The sequence below is a fragment of the Condylura cristata genome, unplaced genomic scaffold, assembly GCF_000260355.1.
Source record: "Condylura cristata isolate star-nosed mole 26May11 unplaced genomic scaffold, ConCri1.0 scaffold00032, whole genome shotgun sequence".
In the NCBI taxonomy this organism is placed as follows: Eukaryota; Metazoa; Chordata; class Mammalia; order Eulipotyphla; family Talpidae; genus Condylura; species Condylura cristata.
Genome location: NW_004567133.1, coordinates 12,730,504 through 12,746,212, shown reverse-complemented (window position 1 = coordinate 12,746,212; position 15,709 = coordinate 12,730,504). Strand labels below are relative to the sequence as shown.

Sequence of the window (15,709 nt, the reverse complement as noted above, 5' to 3'; positions counted from 1 at the left end):
AGCCTCACAGCCTCTGTTCCCGTTTCTGTTGGGAACACACAGACCCGGGCTGTGGAGGAAAGGCGCCAGGTCCGGGTGAGGCGCCAGGTCCGGTGAGCTCAGTCCCGGCTGCCCAGCTACGGGCAGCAGAGGAAACGAGTCTCCGAGAAATCAGCTGAGCAGGGCTGTGCCGCTGCTCAGGGCCACAGCTGGAGCCCAGGCCCCCTGCCCCAGGAGAGCAGGTTCTGGGACGTGTTGTGTCCACAGGCCATGAGGGGCCCGAGTAATTGGCCAGCAGGCGACGGTGCGGCGGAAGCGAAAAGAACCAGCAGGCCGCAGTTGGCTCCTCTCTCCGTGGACGTGAGAAGCTCACCCAACTGCCAACGGATGGGTTTTTGTTTTCTAGCGTGGCGTATTTGATCTGGCTTTGCACGCTCTGATTTCACACTTTCAGGAAGTCTGACCACTGAGGAATGCCGGGAGAGTGTGTAATACTGTGAATGAGCAAAGCCCTGCAGGCAGCCGCAGGTGGGCGCCACAAGTGGACCCCGCATACGGCCGCGGTCAGCGTCCACGGCGCCCTTTAGGATGTCCTCTTGTTTCCGGTTTCCCTTTGGCAACATTGCTCATGGCCAATTATTTTTGCTACTAGAATGCTGGTGGGACACACCTTCTAGAGCACCCCATCTTTGTCCCGGGGTGACCCCAACCCTGCATTGTTACTTGTGTGCAGAGTCAGGGCTCGCATACAGGACAATCACCTGTAATAGTTGTATCTTGTCCCTCTCCCGCCTTCTGTTCTCACGCCAGGCCTCATAGCTTCAATCCTAGGTTCCAGTTCAGGCTGGTGTTGGGGCAGTGGGACCCAAATTTGATTCCAGGGACTCTGAGATCGCTACATGGCACATCAGGTGGAAATTGTCCCAAAAGGCTTTGCACGTTGCTACTCCTTTGAAAGTTCCAGTCCTGACACAGCTGCTCACGTCTTGCTTCTCCCTTCTCTTTCTGCTGCTCCCCTCCCCCTTCACCTCATCTCCAGGGTCTCAGCCTGACCACAGGATCCTCTTTAGGCCCCCCTCTTTAGCAGGAGGGGGCTGCGGTCAGGAAGTCTCCTGGTAACATTCTCTCTTTCCCTCTTCCTCTCCATTGCCCACTGCCTGCGTCCCCCACTCAACGCCAGAGTCTGCCTTGTCCATGCTGTGAAATCTGGGGGCTCCCCGAAAAACAAACTGAAGCAGATGCTGTTCTGAGGAAATCTAGTGGGCTTCCGACTAGCAGGCCAACATTGTTCCTCCCCAGCTAAGTCATGGCCTATTCCATGGCCTTGGTCTGTGTTTCCCTCTCATAAGTTGCAAATATCTCAGAGACCTATTGGTCAGTTGGGGGTACATGATTGAAGGGTATAGCAAGGTGCTAAAAGTCTGATGTCTAGCGAAGAACATGGGGTGAGGAGATTCCTCCAGATGGCAGAGCAGTGATGGAGGGTTTTGGGGGCGGGTGGCTGTTTGAGGGTCAAGCAGGCAGGAGTTTGTTAGGGAAAACCCACATATCACGCCCCCCCAAGGCCTGGGCCAGGGCACCAAGGCAAAGTTGGAGACAGGTCGGGAGAAGGCAGCTTTCTAAACACCGACCTGCAAGGAGGGAGAATGACAAATGGTACCTACGTGGGTAGGAGACACGACATTGGGGGGCAAAGCAAGAACCCCCTCTTCTACGTCTCCTCCTCTGCTCCTCAAAGTCCTTAGACAACTGCACCCTCTAAATATTCCAGACATTCACTCTGGAAATGTGGCCTAAGGAGACTTCTCGGATGCACATAGAGATCTCGTTTGGAGAACACTTTTCTCAGGGCTGTTTAGAGTGGGGAAGGTGGAAAACAACCTAAATGTCTGAGCTTGGTGAAATGATTCATAACATGGCCACGAATAGAAAACTACACAGCCTTTCCCTCTGCTGCTGGGAAAGAACATTCAAGGACGTGCGAGATGCTTGTGAGAAGTTGTTAAGTGAAAAGAGCAGGTACCAAACAGCAAGACCCTCATTTTATATTACAAAACCAGGCCTGTGGAAGGGTGGGTATACGCACGGAGTCGTGTGTGTTAGAGAAAGATATGTGTGCACATGCACTTAACACTAAACTACTGAACTTCAGTTGTTCCATCTTCAAAAATACGTTCTATGATATATACCACACCCAGAAAACCATAGACATTAACCTATATGCTCACACTACATACACTAGCATACAAATGTATAAAATCATATAAATGACCTCATTTGTACACAGAAAGAATGTCCATTATAATGCTAAGGGCACCCACATGGTTATATATAATCATATATGTGTATATATATATTTAATCACATAGACACACAGATGCACACACTTTTATAGACTAAATATGTCCCTCCTAAATGCACATGTTGAAGCCTTAGTGTGACTGCTGTGGAGATAGCGCCTCAAAGGGAAGAATTCATGTGAAATGAGGCCACAGGGGGAGCCCTGCTCTGATAGGTTGGTGTCCTCATAGAAGGCACCAGTCCCCTGCAAGAACACAGAGAGGCTGTGTGAGGACACAGAGAAGCAGGGAAAAGAGCCGTCCTCAGACACTGCCCCTGTTGCACTTCCAGCCTCCGGAGCTGTGAGGAAGTGTGGCTGATGTCTCAGCCACAGAGTTTGCTATTTATTATGACAGCCAAGTGAACTAATACACATCATGCATATAGACCATGCACACACGCATAGGCTGTGTCTTCATATAATCACCTATATAGTCATACATAATTTCACATATATGCATGCACAGATTTCACTATTAATTTAAGCTCAGAAGAGTGGCCATCACAATGTGAGTTCCCTGGACGTGGGGGTCACACATGACTTGACTGTGTTATTTTTGTCTACCTGCATTGCCGATCACATCCTTACCTTGCTCCATATTATTCTTACCTCACTTCGAAGTCCTGGACGGTCATTATGAGTCATATTACTATAAATCATTACTATAAAGTTGCTTTTGCCTAGGTTAACCTGGACTTGAGTGGGTCGGGTGAGGTCAAGGGGGCCCAGAGGTGCAGAAGCCTTGCCCCGGGTATGGCGAGCCCACTAGAGACTCCTTCTGTTGCAGCCGGGTCCCAGAGCAGACACCTCCTCTGGTCTCCAAAGGATGGTTCATGGGGGTGCATGCAGGCTGAGGCCCGTGGTCCCCAGGTTTGTGATGATCCCTGCACCAAGGACAGGGTCATCCCCAGGGGTTCTTGAACCTGACAGTGGCTTCAGGGTCCTGATGCCTGCCATTTCATGTGTCCCTCCAGGTCAGCTGGACATCATCTCCATGGCAGAGACGACCATGATGCCTGAGGAGATCGAGTTGGAGATGGCCAAAATCCAGCGTCTGCGTGAAGTCCTGGTCCGCCGGGAGTCTGAGCTCAGGTTTATGTAAGTGTCCAGGAAGCGCAGAGGGTCAGCTGACACTGAGGCCCAAACTGAGCCAGGATTGGGCGTGACGCACGTGGGAGGCCTGTGGGTCCCCCAAGTAAGGATGAGCTGCAAGAAGCTCTGAGGCCACTAAAGGCATAGAGACTCGGGGTTCACCCACCCCTTGGCAGTCACTACCATCGTAATGGGCACGGTCACCCCCATAAACGTGTAGACCCAGACAGTGACAGTCCAAGTGTGGGGTCAGGGCTGCCAACCTCCCCCAACCCTGGAGTCAGGCTGAGGACATGCCACCCCCTTAGTTTCGGTGAAAAGATCTGAAAAGGCGGGGAATCGTTAAGAGTTCAGTGACAACAAGAGCGTTTGGGATGAGCACACTTTGTGAATAGCAGGCACCATCTACCTGAGCATTGAGTCGTTCTTCGTGTCTCCGTTAATTCCGTAACAAAGAAGTGACTTATGCTAATAGTGTTGGTGCTTATGAATTCTAGTGGACAGTCGTATGACTATTCTTCTGTTTCTTAATATATAACCACTAAGATGAAGTAATGGCTCCCTTTACTCGCTGAAGGAAAAAAGACTTCTATTGCGCCAGGTCCTTGCTTTCTCATCTTTGTTCTATTTTTGTACTTTCACTTTTACTTTTCACATTCTCAAATAGGATAGTATTGACATTCCGTTTTGAAACTGTAACTAAGCTTCCGTTCTTATCTATAGATTGTTTTCAGCCTTAAACACATATGGTTGGCATTTAGCAAGCCAGGAAAAAGAAGACAAATGGGGATCACAATGGCTGCTGGAATGTTCTGAAGAGCTTCTGCAGCCCAGGGCGCTCAGGAGGGGGCCCACGGGCTTTTGCTGCTATGGAAGCAGCGGCGACACCTTGCATTTGACGTTCTTATCGCTGTGTGTCTGTGTGCATGTGTGTGTGCAAGCCTGCACACACAGATAGACCCAGAATTTTCACATGTCTGGCACAAATGAGTGTCCGGTGCAAGACGAGCTGACCTCTAGAGTTTAGCCTCGCGACTTGAAGCCTCCCTGAATTTCCCCATCATGCTCTTGAGTCCGACCAATTTGTCATCAGTAGAAACTTGAAGAAACCATGTTGCTTAAAGGACACAACCTGCATAGTTGGGGCACAGAGCGAGCCTCAGTGACATTCTGGGGGTTGGGGCCAGCTTCCCAGACCCCTTGGAGTCTTGCTCACAGCCCCAGACAGGGCGGGTGTTATGCCTCCCACTCCAGCCAGCCCAGAATAGCAGGCAGCCTTGCCTTGAGGGGCAGACATCGCATCAAGCTTGGAGGAGATGCGCTGTGGCCCTCAGGATGTGGGAGAAGAGGTCAGGGCCATTCAGACCTGGAGAAATGCCGCCTCTGCCATCCTCGGCCTCCCAGGCTAACGGGCTGTGCACGGCCACTCAGGAGTTCAGCTTCCTGGCTACTTCTCAGAGCCAGCCCTCCTTACAGCTGTGGGGTTTCTCATCTTTTGCTCATCTCCATTTAAGAGAAGAGGGAACTGGAAGTTCAGAAGTGTCCCCAAGCTCAAACAAGCTAGTAGGGAGCCAAGCAGGGGTGCAGTCTGATCCCAGAGCACTGTGCGTAGTGAGCGAATGAGTGAAGGAGGGAGAGAGGTGGGGAGGGAGGGCTGGAGAGAAGTAAGGAGGATGGAGGGAAGAGGGAAGAAGGGAGAGAAGCTCTGAATCTACCCACCAAGATCATTCCTCCGTGTCACCAGCACGGGGCAGGGACTGATTCAGTTTCCTTACAGCCATGTCTTCCCAGCATCTTAAAAAGTAACTGTCATTTACTAAACAAATATTGATATTCGTTGAGTGATTCTTTTACATGCTCTCCTTATCTCAACAATTGCCCTTCACACACACACACACACACGCATGCACACACACACACACACACGCACACATGAGGCCCCTGGCTCGGGGAAGAAGGCAGTGGGATTTCAGAGGTGCTCAGCAGGGACGCAGCTGGGGTGCTCCTGGCCGGCAGAGGCCAGTGCTGGCAGCTGTGATGACCAGGACGAGATTGGCTTCGTCACACCTGCTGGGAAGCCATCAAATCAATACCCACCAGCTCCCATGAGTCTGTGAGTCAGGGCGAATTTCACGGTTGAGGGTGTCTGCCCACTTCACAGTGTCTGCCTGTGGCAGCAGCCCAACACCCCAGCGTTGTCAGTGTTCTTTCCTAAGTTTCCCTTTTCCTGTTTCCCCTTCCCCGGGACTTGCAGCTTCTGTGGTTCTCTTGCCAGGATGGTGAGGAGGATGGTGAGGAGGTAAAAGGGAGCACTTACTCCTGTCCAGGCTTGAACTCAGGAGAAGTGGACTAGAGTGACATCCAAGCTCCCCCACATCCTTTCGGAACACCAAAAGGAGGAAGTTCTGTTCCTTCTATTTTACAGATGCGGTGACTGAGGTTAAAGGAGTGAAGTAACTCTTCAAGGTCACCAGCTAGTGAGGCACAACCAGGATTTGAACTCAGGGTGCCCACCCATACGTCCCTTAACCCTAAGCTAGCCTATTATCTTTATTCCTAGGACAAGGAGACACCCCCCCCTATTTTTTTTTTTTTCGATCCAGCTTTTCTAGAATGCAACAACAAGATTCCTGGTGCTCACATTCTCACGTTGTGATGGCTCTGAGCTGCCATCTTGAATTGAGTGTGGTGTCAATGGAAAGGGTCTTACTTGATCTTCTCTGAACCCTTTTGCTGGAGACCCATGATTTATTTGAGCCTCAAATAATGAGCTCCAACTTAGATAGTCAAGGTTTGCACAGCCGACGGGAATTCACTTGGTTGGATCAGGCATAATCCCCTGAATCTTCCTGACTCTGGATAAGACCCTCAAGGTCAGGGTCACAGAAGGACCATGAGTGACGCCCAGTGGCCATGCATCCTGGCTCCCTGCACCTGGTGCCTCTTGTCTGTTGTCTTCCCTTAGCTGTCCTCTGACTTCCATGTTGCTAACCAGCATTTGGAGAGACTGAGCTTCATTTAAAGGGGACAGTAAATCCTTCCATATCATGTAGCCGCCTCTGGCATAGGTGACATGTTCTGGGGGCTGAAACTGCAGTGACCTTTATTCCACCCTGGGCCCCCTGAACCACCCACATCCTGTCCCATGGAGGCTGCCAGCAGCCTCGGGCTCATTTTCTCTCCCTTCACATCAGCAGGAATCACACCATTAGCTTCTCCCAGCTCCCGGTGCAGCCCCTGCTGGCCCTCAGCTTAGTGTGCTCTGAACAATCCAGTCCTGCTGCTTGTCTGGGTTGCAGATAATTAAGTAGCTCCTGGCTCTGAGTGGGGGTGGAGGTGGTTATCTTCCTCTTACACCCGCTTGCTGGTTTGTCATAAAAGGGCTGGTGAGCCCTGCCTCTCAGCTTGAGCTGGGCAGCAGTGGCTTCTAATCAGCCAAGTCTGAATGAGTAGGCCGAAGAGGGTGGGCCGCCAGAGAACAGATTTCAGAAGCCCAACCCTTGAGTACTAGCATTTCCAGAGTTGGGGCTTGGACCCTGCAACCTCATTTTATTACGTACCAACTGTGGGGAGGACGTCAGGCCCTGGGACCCAGCAGCGGTTCTGGGGTGATGGACAGGACACACATTATACACAGCAGCTTCGAGAGGCCTACTGCTCTGGGCAATGAGCTAAGCATTTTACATGCATTAACCTTTGACTCCTGACTATATCCACATGGGCAGTTCATGCCTCCTCCCCCCATTTTGCGGATGAGGAAACTGAAGCACAGAGAGGTCAAAGAACTTACCCAGGATTGCACAGGTGCAATGATAAATAGCCAGCAATGATAGAACCCAGATATTCTGGGCCCGGAGTCCGTGACCTGACCACCATGCTAGGTGGCCTCTCAACTGCTTTTGAAACCCAGTTCTACTTATAACAGTGTGGCCTGGAGCAAATCTTTTGCCCTGTTCTAACCTGTTTCCCTATCTGTACAATGGTGCATTGAGGCTTCCCTGGTAGCTGTGTAGAAAAGGCTGAATAGAGAGGCTGCGTCTGAAGTGGGGCCTCTTCCTAGGTTGAGCAGCAAATCAAAAGTTTCTTCCTTCCTTTAACTGCTAACTCTGTGCTTAGCACAGGGCATCGGGGCTGCTTAGCCAGTCTCCAAAGAACACCCAGAAGATACTCCAGCCATCAAGTAGGGAAGCGTCTCTCAACCATCAAGTCCAATGCCACCCTGGGCATCAACTTGATGATTATTGCTGTTATTTTAAAATTTCCTGTACCCGCATTTTTCTTTTTCTTTTAATGAGCTGGTAATTCTGAAACCTGTTAGCAAAAACTTAAAGCCAAGGGCAAAATGAAGCATGTGTGTTTATGTAACCTGACACATCTCAGCCACGTTCAAGAATTCTGCGTCACTCCTGGTGCACTTTGGGGTTTAAAATAGCATCTTCCAAGAACAGGCCACTGTTGCCACAGCCACTGTACGTATCAGGTGGGAAGAGGTGTCTTTCACTGCAGAAGATCTGAAAAGCAATTTGTCTTGGACAAAATATCAAGAATTTGAGGAGCTGGGGAAGGAAGAAAACCGCGAAGGAAGTGGGAAGAGACTAGAGCGAGGTGGGAGAATGGCCCAGTTTAGATCTCTCTGGAAGGAACCCTCCTGAATTTCTAAATATACTGGGACATAGGGGTAAGGGTGGGGATCTGGGAGGTGGAGAAAAAATAATACCCTCGACACATGTCTACTGCACACGTTGCCTTCTGCAGTCAGAACAAGCTTCAGGGAAGGAAATTCTCTCGGGGGTAACAACAGTCTTATCATGAATGCGTGGCTGACCCTGAACAACAAGGATTTGAGTGGCGGGGGCCCACCCACTTGAGGAGTTTTCTCCTAAATACATAGTGTAAGCAAACTATGGGGAAACACAGTCCAGTATGATAAATGCGTTTTCTTTTCCTAATGATTTTCTTAATAATATTGTCTTGTCTCTAACATACTTTAGTGTAAGAATGTAAGTATTAATATGCATAACAAACAAAATATGTGTTGTCATCTGTTTATGTTATAGGTTAGGCTTCCAGCCAGTTATGGGTTTCAATGCATAGGGTTCACATGGCCTCCGAATCCCCTGAGCTTGCTGAGCTGGGAGGAGAACACTCTGTGAAGCTCTTGTGATGGTTCATTTGATAGGTCAACTTGACTGGGCTATGGGCGTTTCTGGATGAGATTCACACTTGAATCAATGGGCTGAATAAAGCAGATTGCGCTTCCTAAGGGTGGTGGGCCTCACCTAATCAGCTGAAGGCATGCATAGAGCACAAGACTGAGTAATCATGGTGCATCTGCCCTGATGATGGCCAATGTAGAGACCGCACTGTAGAGACTTTCCTGCCTTTGCATTTGAACTGAAAAATCAGCTCTTCTTGGGTCTTGCATCTCCGGCTTTTGGACTGAGACATAGGTCATGGAATTTCCTGTCTCTAGCTGCGTACATCTTGGGGTTTCTTAGTCTCCCTAATCCTGTGAGCCAATTGCTTACCTTTATATGTGTATCCTATTGCTTCTGTTTCTCTGAAGAACTTGGCTAACAGCCCGTTTTTCTCAGAAATGTGCCTCTGGTAAACAGTGACCTAAGGGGTTGGAGAAGATTAAGATAAGGGGAAATGGCTTTACCCCTTTGGGAGCCATCGGGACGTCTGGCAGCTTCTGCTGTAGCCTCTTGCCCACAGTGGCAGCATCTCCACTAGGCTTGGCTCCTTTGTGGGTGCCACACTGGCGGCCCCATTCCAGTGGCACTGGCAGGGGTTGGGGGGGGGCGGGAACATGGAGAACATGACTGCAACTTTCTTACCCCCTCTGAGGGCGGAGCTCTGTGCACTCAGAACACTCCCACCTCCGTGTGGCCTCCATGTCCCTCCCCTCATGAAGCCAAAACTCCCCTGCTTCTTTCCCCAGCTCCTGGCAGCCACTTTCTGCTTTCTGTCTCTGTGATTTTGACCATTGGGGGGGGGGCTTCAGATAGCTGGGGTCATACAGTACAGTCACCCTCACTTACCTGTGGCTCCCCTTTCTGTGTTCTCAGCTATCTGCAGTCCATGCAGTGGGAATATACTATGCATGATAAGTTATAGATTTTTTTATATAATAGTTTATTTTTCCATCATTTTGTGCATTTTTTCATTCAGCTGTAATCCCCATAGGCTTCCCATCAAGATATAGATTTTTAAGATTTATTTATTTGTGCACACAAGAGCTGGGGTGTAGGCCAGAGATATGGGAGGTGAGAGGATTCACCAGAGACAGAATGGGGAGCAGAACAGGCAGATCTACTAAAACCCACAGCTGAGGGGAGCAGTGAGGAGACAGGAGAGGTCTGCTGTGCCATGTGGGTCAGCTCCCTGACTGGGGATCGAACTCACGCTGCAGTGACTGCAGATAGCTTCACAGTGCTGTGCATAACTCCTTGCACCACCAGGGAGGCCCCCACAATAAGATATTTTAGGAGAGAAAGACACCGTATTTGCATCACTTTTATTATAGTATGTTGTTTTAACTCTTCTATTTCATGACAACTGTGGGTCCTCTCTTGCTGTGTCTACTTGCTAACTCTCTTGGTATGTGTGTGGGGGAAAAGCACAGTCTACAGAAGGGTGGGTACTATTGTGATTTCGGGTGCCCACTGGGTGTCTTGGATCATCCCTGTGGATAAGGGGAGATACTGTACTTCTCTTTTTGGATACCTACATGTTCAATGAGAAAACGATGAGAGGAAGTGTCCAAGTTCAATGTCATGATCCTCTGCCAGCACCCCTGCTCCTGCTCAGCTTGGCTCAGTAAACGGCCACCATGTATACCCACAGAAGCTCCAGTTTCTAAATCTGGGTGCCAGCCTTGACCCCACCTACCTTGCTATGTCCCCAAATTGTCTCTCCCAAGCTGTGTCCACTTCACCTCCTAAAGCCATGTCCATGGACATGGACAGAGCCATGTCTCTGTCTCCATGGCCCCCTCCCCGGGCCACACTGCCACTTCTGTGTGGCCCTCAAACTCGCCGCCTTCCTCTGAGCTGCCTTCCAGGTTGGGGCACTGCAGCCAGGGGGACCTTCTCGCAAGCAAATCGGATCGTCTCTCCCAGCTTCACACGTTTTCCAGAACTTTGTCGTGCGAAAGAGCCTGCGAGGTCCGCCTCTTCTCGCTCTGCTGCTTCTGCCTCTGCTGTCCGCCCCCACCCCACCTCCTCCAGCTCCCCTTCAGCCTGGGGGCCTCGGTGCCTCCGCTGTTCCCTCAGCCCCTTCCCTTCCGTCCACCACGCTCTGCCTGGCTGCCTCTCCCTCTCCTCCCAGCGCAGTGCAGTCACTCCTGGGAGCAGCTTCCGGTCTGTGCCTGGCCCTCGGTGGAACGGCGCCCTCTCCTTAGACGCCTTCCCCTCCCTCACAGATCTCTTCGCTCGGTGTGTGTTCCCTGCCTGTGCCTCTGCTGAGCATCGCGGTCACTCCCGGCTCACCGCGGTCCCGGCATCATGGGTGACCAGGGGACACTTCCCGACGAGCAGGCAGGCGCTCACGGTTCTGCTTTCCCAGGGCCCAGCCCGCGGCAGGGCGCCCCCTGGCGCTGACAGACTGGGTGCTGACGCTGCCTGGCCTGCTCATGGTTCCGGCTGGCCTCGGGGTCTCTCCACGGGCAGTCTGTCTGTCTTCTGAGCCGGCCCCAGGAGTGAGTGCCACAAGGGGGGTGGGGTGGTCGCCTCTCACATGTCTCCTCAGGGCAGAGCTGAGTCCGGACCAAGCAGAGTCTCGCTCCTGCATACAGAAACCTGGGCTGTTGAGGCAATGGGGGATTAGCCAACCGGAGGACCTGGGCAGCAGAGTAAGCACACTTGGGGGGAAGCCGGGGGACAGCACAGCTTAGTCACCAACAAGAGGAACAAGCAAGACACTACAGCCCCTGAATTCAGAGCATGAACCTGTCCCGGCTGTTCCCGACCCAGCTCTGGGTACTGCATCTTCCCTCTTGGGGGTCCACTTTCAGGCCTTGGAAGAGCGCCCCACTTGAGTTGCCAGCTCTGTGCTGTGGTGAATCCAAAGAGGCTCCATTAACCGCCCCCCCACTCGCCTCCCCTGCCCCACACTCCTCTCCCTCCTGAGGCCAGGTTGCCTGCCCAGGCCCCCTCCGTGTGGATACAAAATTCTGCTGTTTTACCTGTTTCCATAACAACAAAACAAAGCCCCAAGCTACTCCCACAGGTTATTTGAGGCATTGTAGGACTAAGGATCACAGCAAACAATTAAAAAGGCCACATTTGACATTTCTAGCTAACAAAGTCCTTCTTTGTACCCCAGATTCAAGCAGCCCCTTCTTCCTGGCCTCTCCGTCCACAGGCAGGGCCAGTCTGCTGCTCTCCTGCCCTTTATCTCAAGGAAGACACCCCCATCCTGTCTCCCGGGAGCCATGGCATCAAGGGTACCTGGGCTCCTCTAGCTGTTTGCAGGATAGGGTTCCCCCAAAACCCTTTCCTCCCCAGGATCAATCTGGGTACCAGCTTTAAGCTAACAGTATTTCCCCCACTCTCTTCCACCTTTGCTAAGTGCTCTCTTCATTAAGTGACCTTGAGCAGACGCCTAGTCCTCCCAGTCTGTTCTCAACTGTTCTGGACTGTTCTTTTGCAAATGGACCTCTGCTGAAAGCTCCCGGTCCCTGAACCTGTTTCTGCGCCTGGTTCCAGGGTAAAGGTACAGAAGACGAGCAGGAGGGAGGTGCAGGAGGAGGGCGGGAAGAAGGCCAGTGGCTACAGATGGTGATGGGGCAGAGGGACACGGCGGTTCCGGCTCCTCCTCAGTGCCTCTGCTTCCCACCCAGACTGCCCGCCCTGCTGACCAGCAGCAGCCCCGTGCCCATGCCTTGCACACACTGGGCAGAAAAAGCAAGAGCCTCCAGGCCCCTGTACCTGCCGCGGCAGCACCATCTGGGCATCTGCCACACCTGCCTTCTCAGATGGGCTGGCCGGGATCCTCTGGCCCCCCCCCCCACGCAGACCCCCGGCTTCCCCGCCACTCCTGAGATGGTGACTGTGACTCAGCAACGCATCCCTGCCTCCTGACTCGCTTGCTTCTGCTGCCCTGGCCGAGCCCTGACTTATACCCAGAGAACCTTCACTGATGCAGCCGCAGCTGAGGCAGCACGGGCTGGCAATTCCCAAGCACTCCCAGGTGCCCCCGCCACTGGTTGATTGCAAATGGACCTCTGCTGAAAGCTCCCGTCCCGAACCCGGTTCTGCGCTCGCTCGCTCGCTTCCAGGGTAAAGGACGAGCAGGAGGGAGGTGCAGGAGGCCGGGGGGAAGAAGGCCAGTGGCTACAGATTGTGATCGGGCAGAGGGACACTGTGGATCCGGCTCCCCCAAAAAGGGAGTTTTAGGGAAGTGTTGACATCTGTGTTTCCCTCCCAGAGCCTGATTTATTGTTCTTAAAATTTCTGTATCTGTTTACATTCTTGCTCATTTTACGGCAATGTCTACTTCCCCCTCCCCACCTGTCATCACCATATCCCCCCCACTCCTCTTTCCCTCCATCTGATCCCTCTCTGTCCCCCTCCCCTGTAGGGTCGCTCTGGTTCATAATTGTCTGTTTTTGTTTTGTTTTGTATTGCGATAACAATATTCACCCCCATATCTTATTTGCTTCTCTTAAATTCCTCCTATAAGTGATGCCATTCAGTATTTTTCTTTTTCTGCTGACTTATTTCACTGAGCATGATCCCTTCTAGCTCCAGAGCCTGACTTAATGGTCCTGGGTGCAGTTCAGCCACTGAGAGTTTTAAAGAATTTGAGGTTGCCCCCCTCCACCCGCCCCTGTTTCTCTTCCTACATCCCTTCCCCTCTGCCCTGGGTAAAGGAGAACTTGGGGGGCAGTGAGCTGCATCCAGATGATGCATCTGCTTGCACTGCTTCCACAGTTTTATCTTGGTGAGCACTGGCATCCGATGGGAGGAAGAAAGTCTGTCAGATTAGCAAGCCCAGCTCCTTGGCAGGCTCAAGGTCCCGATCTCTGCAGCAGCTCCGAGTCGTGCTTGGAATCGGAAAGCTGTTTGTGGTCTCCTGTGGTGTGTGAGAATCCTGGTGCCATCTGTTGTCTTCATCCTCACACCCATCGCCAACATGCACGGGTTCGGCCTCTCGTTGTATGGCTGCTGGATGTCTCGAGAAAATGACAACACGTTTCGTAAAGCTCAGAACCCAAAGCAGAATGTGTAACCATTCAGGAGCGAATTTCCCTTCTCTCCACTCCCCACTCGTCTTTGACCTCTAAAAACCAGCATGGGGTCTCCTTTCCATCTTTAAAATACGAGAGATGAACAAGCCAAGTGTTGGGAGATGTGGACGTTTTGAGCTTCCCTGAGCAGCAGAGGGAGCTTGGGAATTGTGTCTGGTGAGGAAGCAGATGTAATTCTGGAGCTGGTCCATGGCAAAAACTCACCGCCAGCTCCAGCACTGGGTAACTGTGTGGACTGCTGGCCTCAGTTTCCTCAGCTGTGTAACTGGTGCAGTAACAGTTCTCACCTCCTAGAGTTGGAGTGATGGGGAGAGAACCTGGAGCCCAGCCTGGTGGCCCCTGTCCCTAGAGCTCGGCCCTTTACTCCTGCTCTTGACTTTTCTGGTGAGCAAGAGATTGCAAGAGTTTTAGGAACTTTGTACCAGGAGCCAGGGACAGACACCCAATATATTTTTATTATAACAAACTTTCTTTCTTTCTTTCTTTCTTTTTTTTTGAAAAGTAAAGGAATAAGACATGAGAAAACATGAGCTCGGTACGTAGCATGTAGTAATTGCTCAATAAATGCCAGCCACTTAATGGTCCCGTGAGAAACTACCAGTGAAGTTGGCACAGAAAAAATATTGATGGAATGGGCCCCTAAGAAGCCAGTGAGTCTTCACTATGCTTTAAAAATAATGATTAACGAAAAACTGGAAAAAAGGGAAGAATATCCTTTCCATGGCATGTGAGGACAATGTACTGTTCAATTATTATTTCATTATCTGGCAGGGCATGTGTCTTTGGCGTCGTTATTTACAGTCAAGCTGGAATGCTGACACTATGAGTTACATGTTGACATGCAGATTTTTTCCAGTGGAAACGCTAACCCTAAAGGTTAGTGTTATTGTCCTGGACACTGTTTGCCAGACCACCTCACCTTGACATCTTACCCTAAGATTGTTCCTTAAAAGTGCCTACGGGTCTTTAAAGGCCCCAGGAAAGACCTTTACCATTTTAACTAGTTGCCTTATCCAAGGGTTAAATATATTTTGACAAGTGTTCATTCTCTGGATGCTTTACATTTTAAATGATGCTTACATGACCATAAAAAATCCAGGTCCCAAACAGATCCCTTGGCTTGTAATTTAGTTGGGCAAGAATTGTCTGAGAACGTAACCTGTGCCATGCCCCATGCTGGGCACAGCAGCAGCAGTCAAGACCATTCTGAGACAGGATAGAGCAAGACAAAAGGGCAGTGACTTCGTAAGTGTCTGAAAGCAAATGAGTTCGTGTGCTCTGCCCAGACCACCACGTAAGCAAACGCCTCCATATCCTGGGTGGTGAGTGCCTGCTGATCTTTACTACGCAGCCCAGCTTTGGCCTAAGCATTCTCCCCTTACAGGGAAGAATTCTTAGGGCACCCAGTCAGAGAATCACCCTATTTCCCAACCCATCCAATCCATAGCCAGCTTCCTTTAACCACACCCACAGAGCACTTAGGTCAGCTGGCTGATATCTTTCTGGCCAGAATTGAACTAGGGGCAAGGGAGTCAGGTACTGACCCACAGAAGGTTGCAGGCTCTCTAAAGTGCCATGAGATGGAGAAAATTGTCCCCTGGGAGGGAGGATTTGTGCGGATGGCAGGAGCCACTTGGGAGAGAAGCTTGTTTCTCTTGGGATTCTTGACTGCAAATAACAGAAACCAACTCTGCCTGACTCGGGCAAAATAAGCAAATTACTGGAAGCTGGTGCTGGGGGTGAGGGTGGAACGTATGTTTCAAGGGAGTCAGAGGGGCCAGGCTTGGAAACTGGGTGAGAATCAAGAGGGCCCTAAAGGCTGGTCACAGAAGAACCTGGCCAGCAAGCCGCAGGCCAGCCTTACCATCTGTCCAGCTCTGTTGTTGTCCATTGGCCCAAGTCTTGGACATGAGTTGACTGAGCCTGGGCAGTTGGGTGAAGGGTTCCCCTTTTAAATTTTTTCTAATGAGGACCGACACCATGAACAGTTTCCTCAGAACTAGAGTTTGAATATTAAGCAACCAAAAATTTCCATTTTTGTC

General features: G+C 51.1%; 1 protein-coding gene across 1 annotated transcript in view; it reads left to right on the top strand.

The window, feature by feature from the left end:
• LOC101627135 (chromosome unknown open reading frame, human C16orf45) overlaps window positions 1–15,709 on the top strand; it is a 74,678-nt gene that overhangs the window by 41,182 nt on the left and 17,787 nt on the right. The window contains exon 2 of the mRNA XM_004692110.2: window positions 3,295–3,418. Coding sequence (XP_004692167.1) covers window positions 3,295–3,418 — 124 coding nt within the window. The remainder of the gene's footprint in view (window positions 1–3,294; window positions 3,419–15,709) is intronic.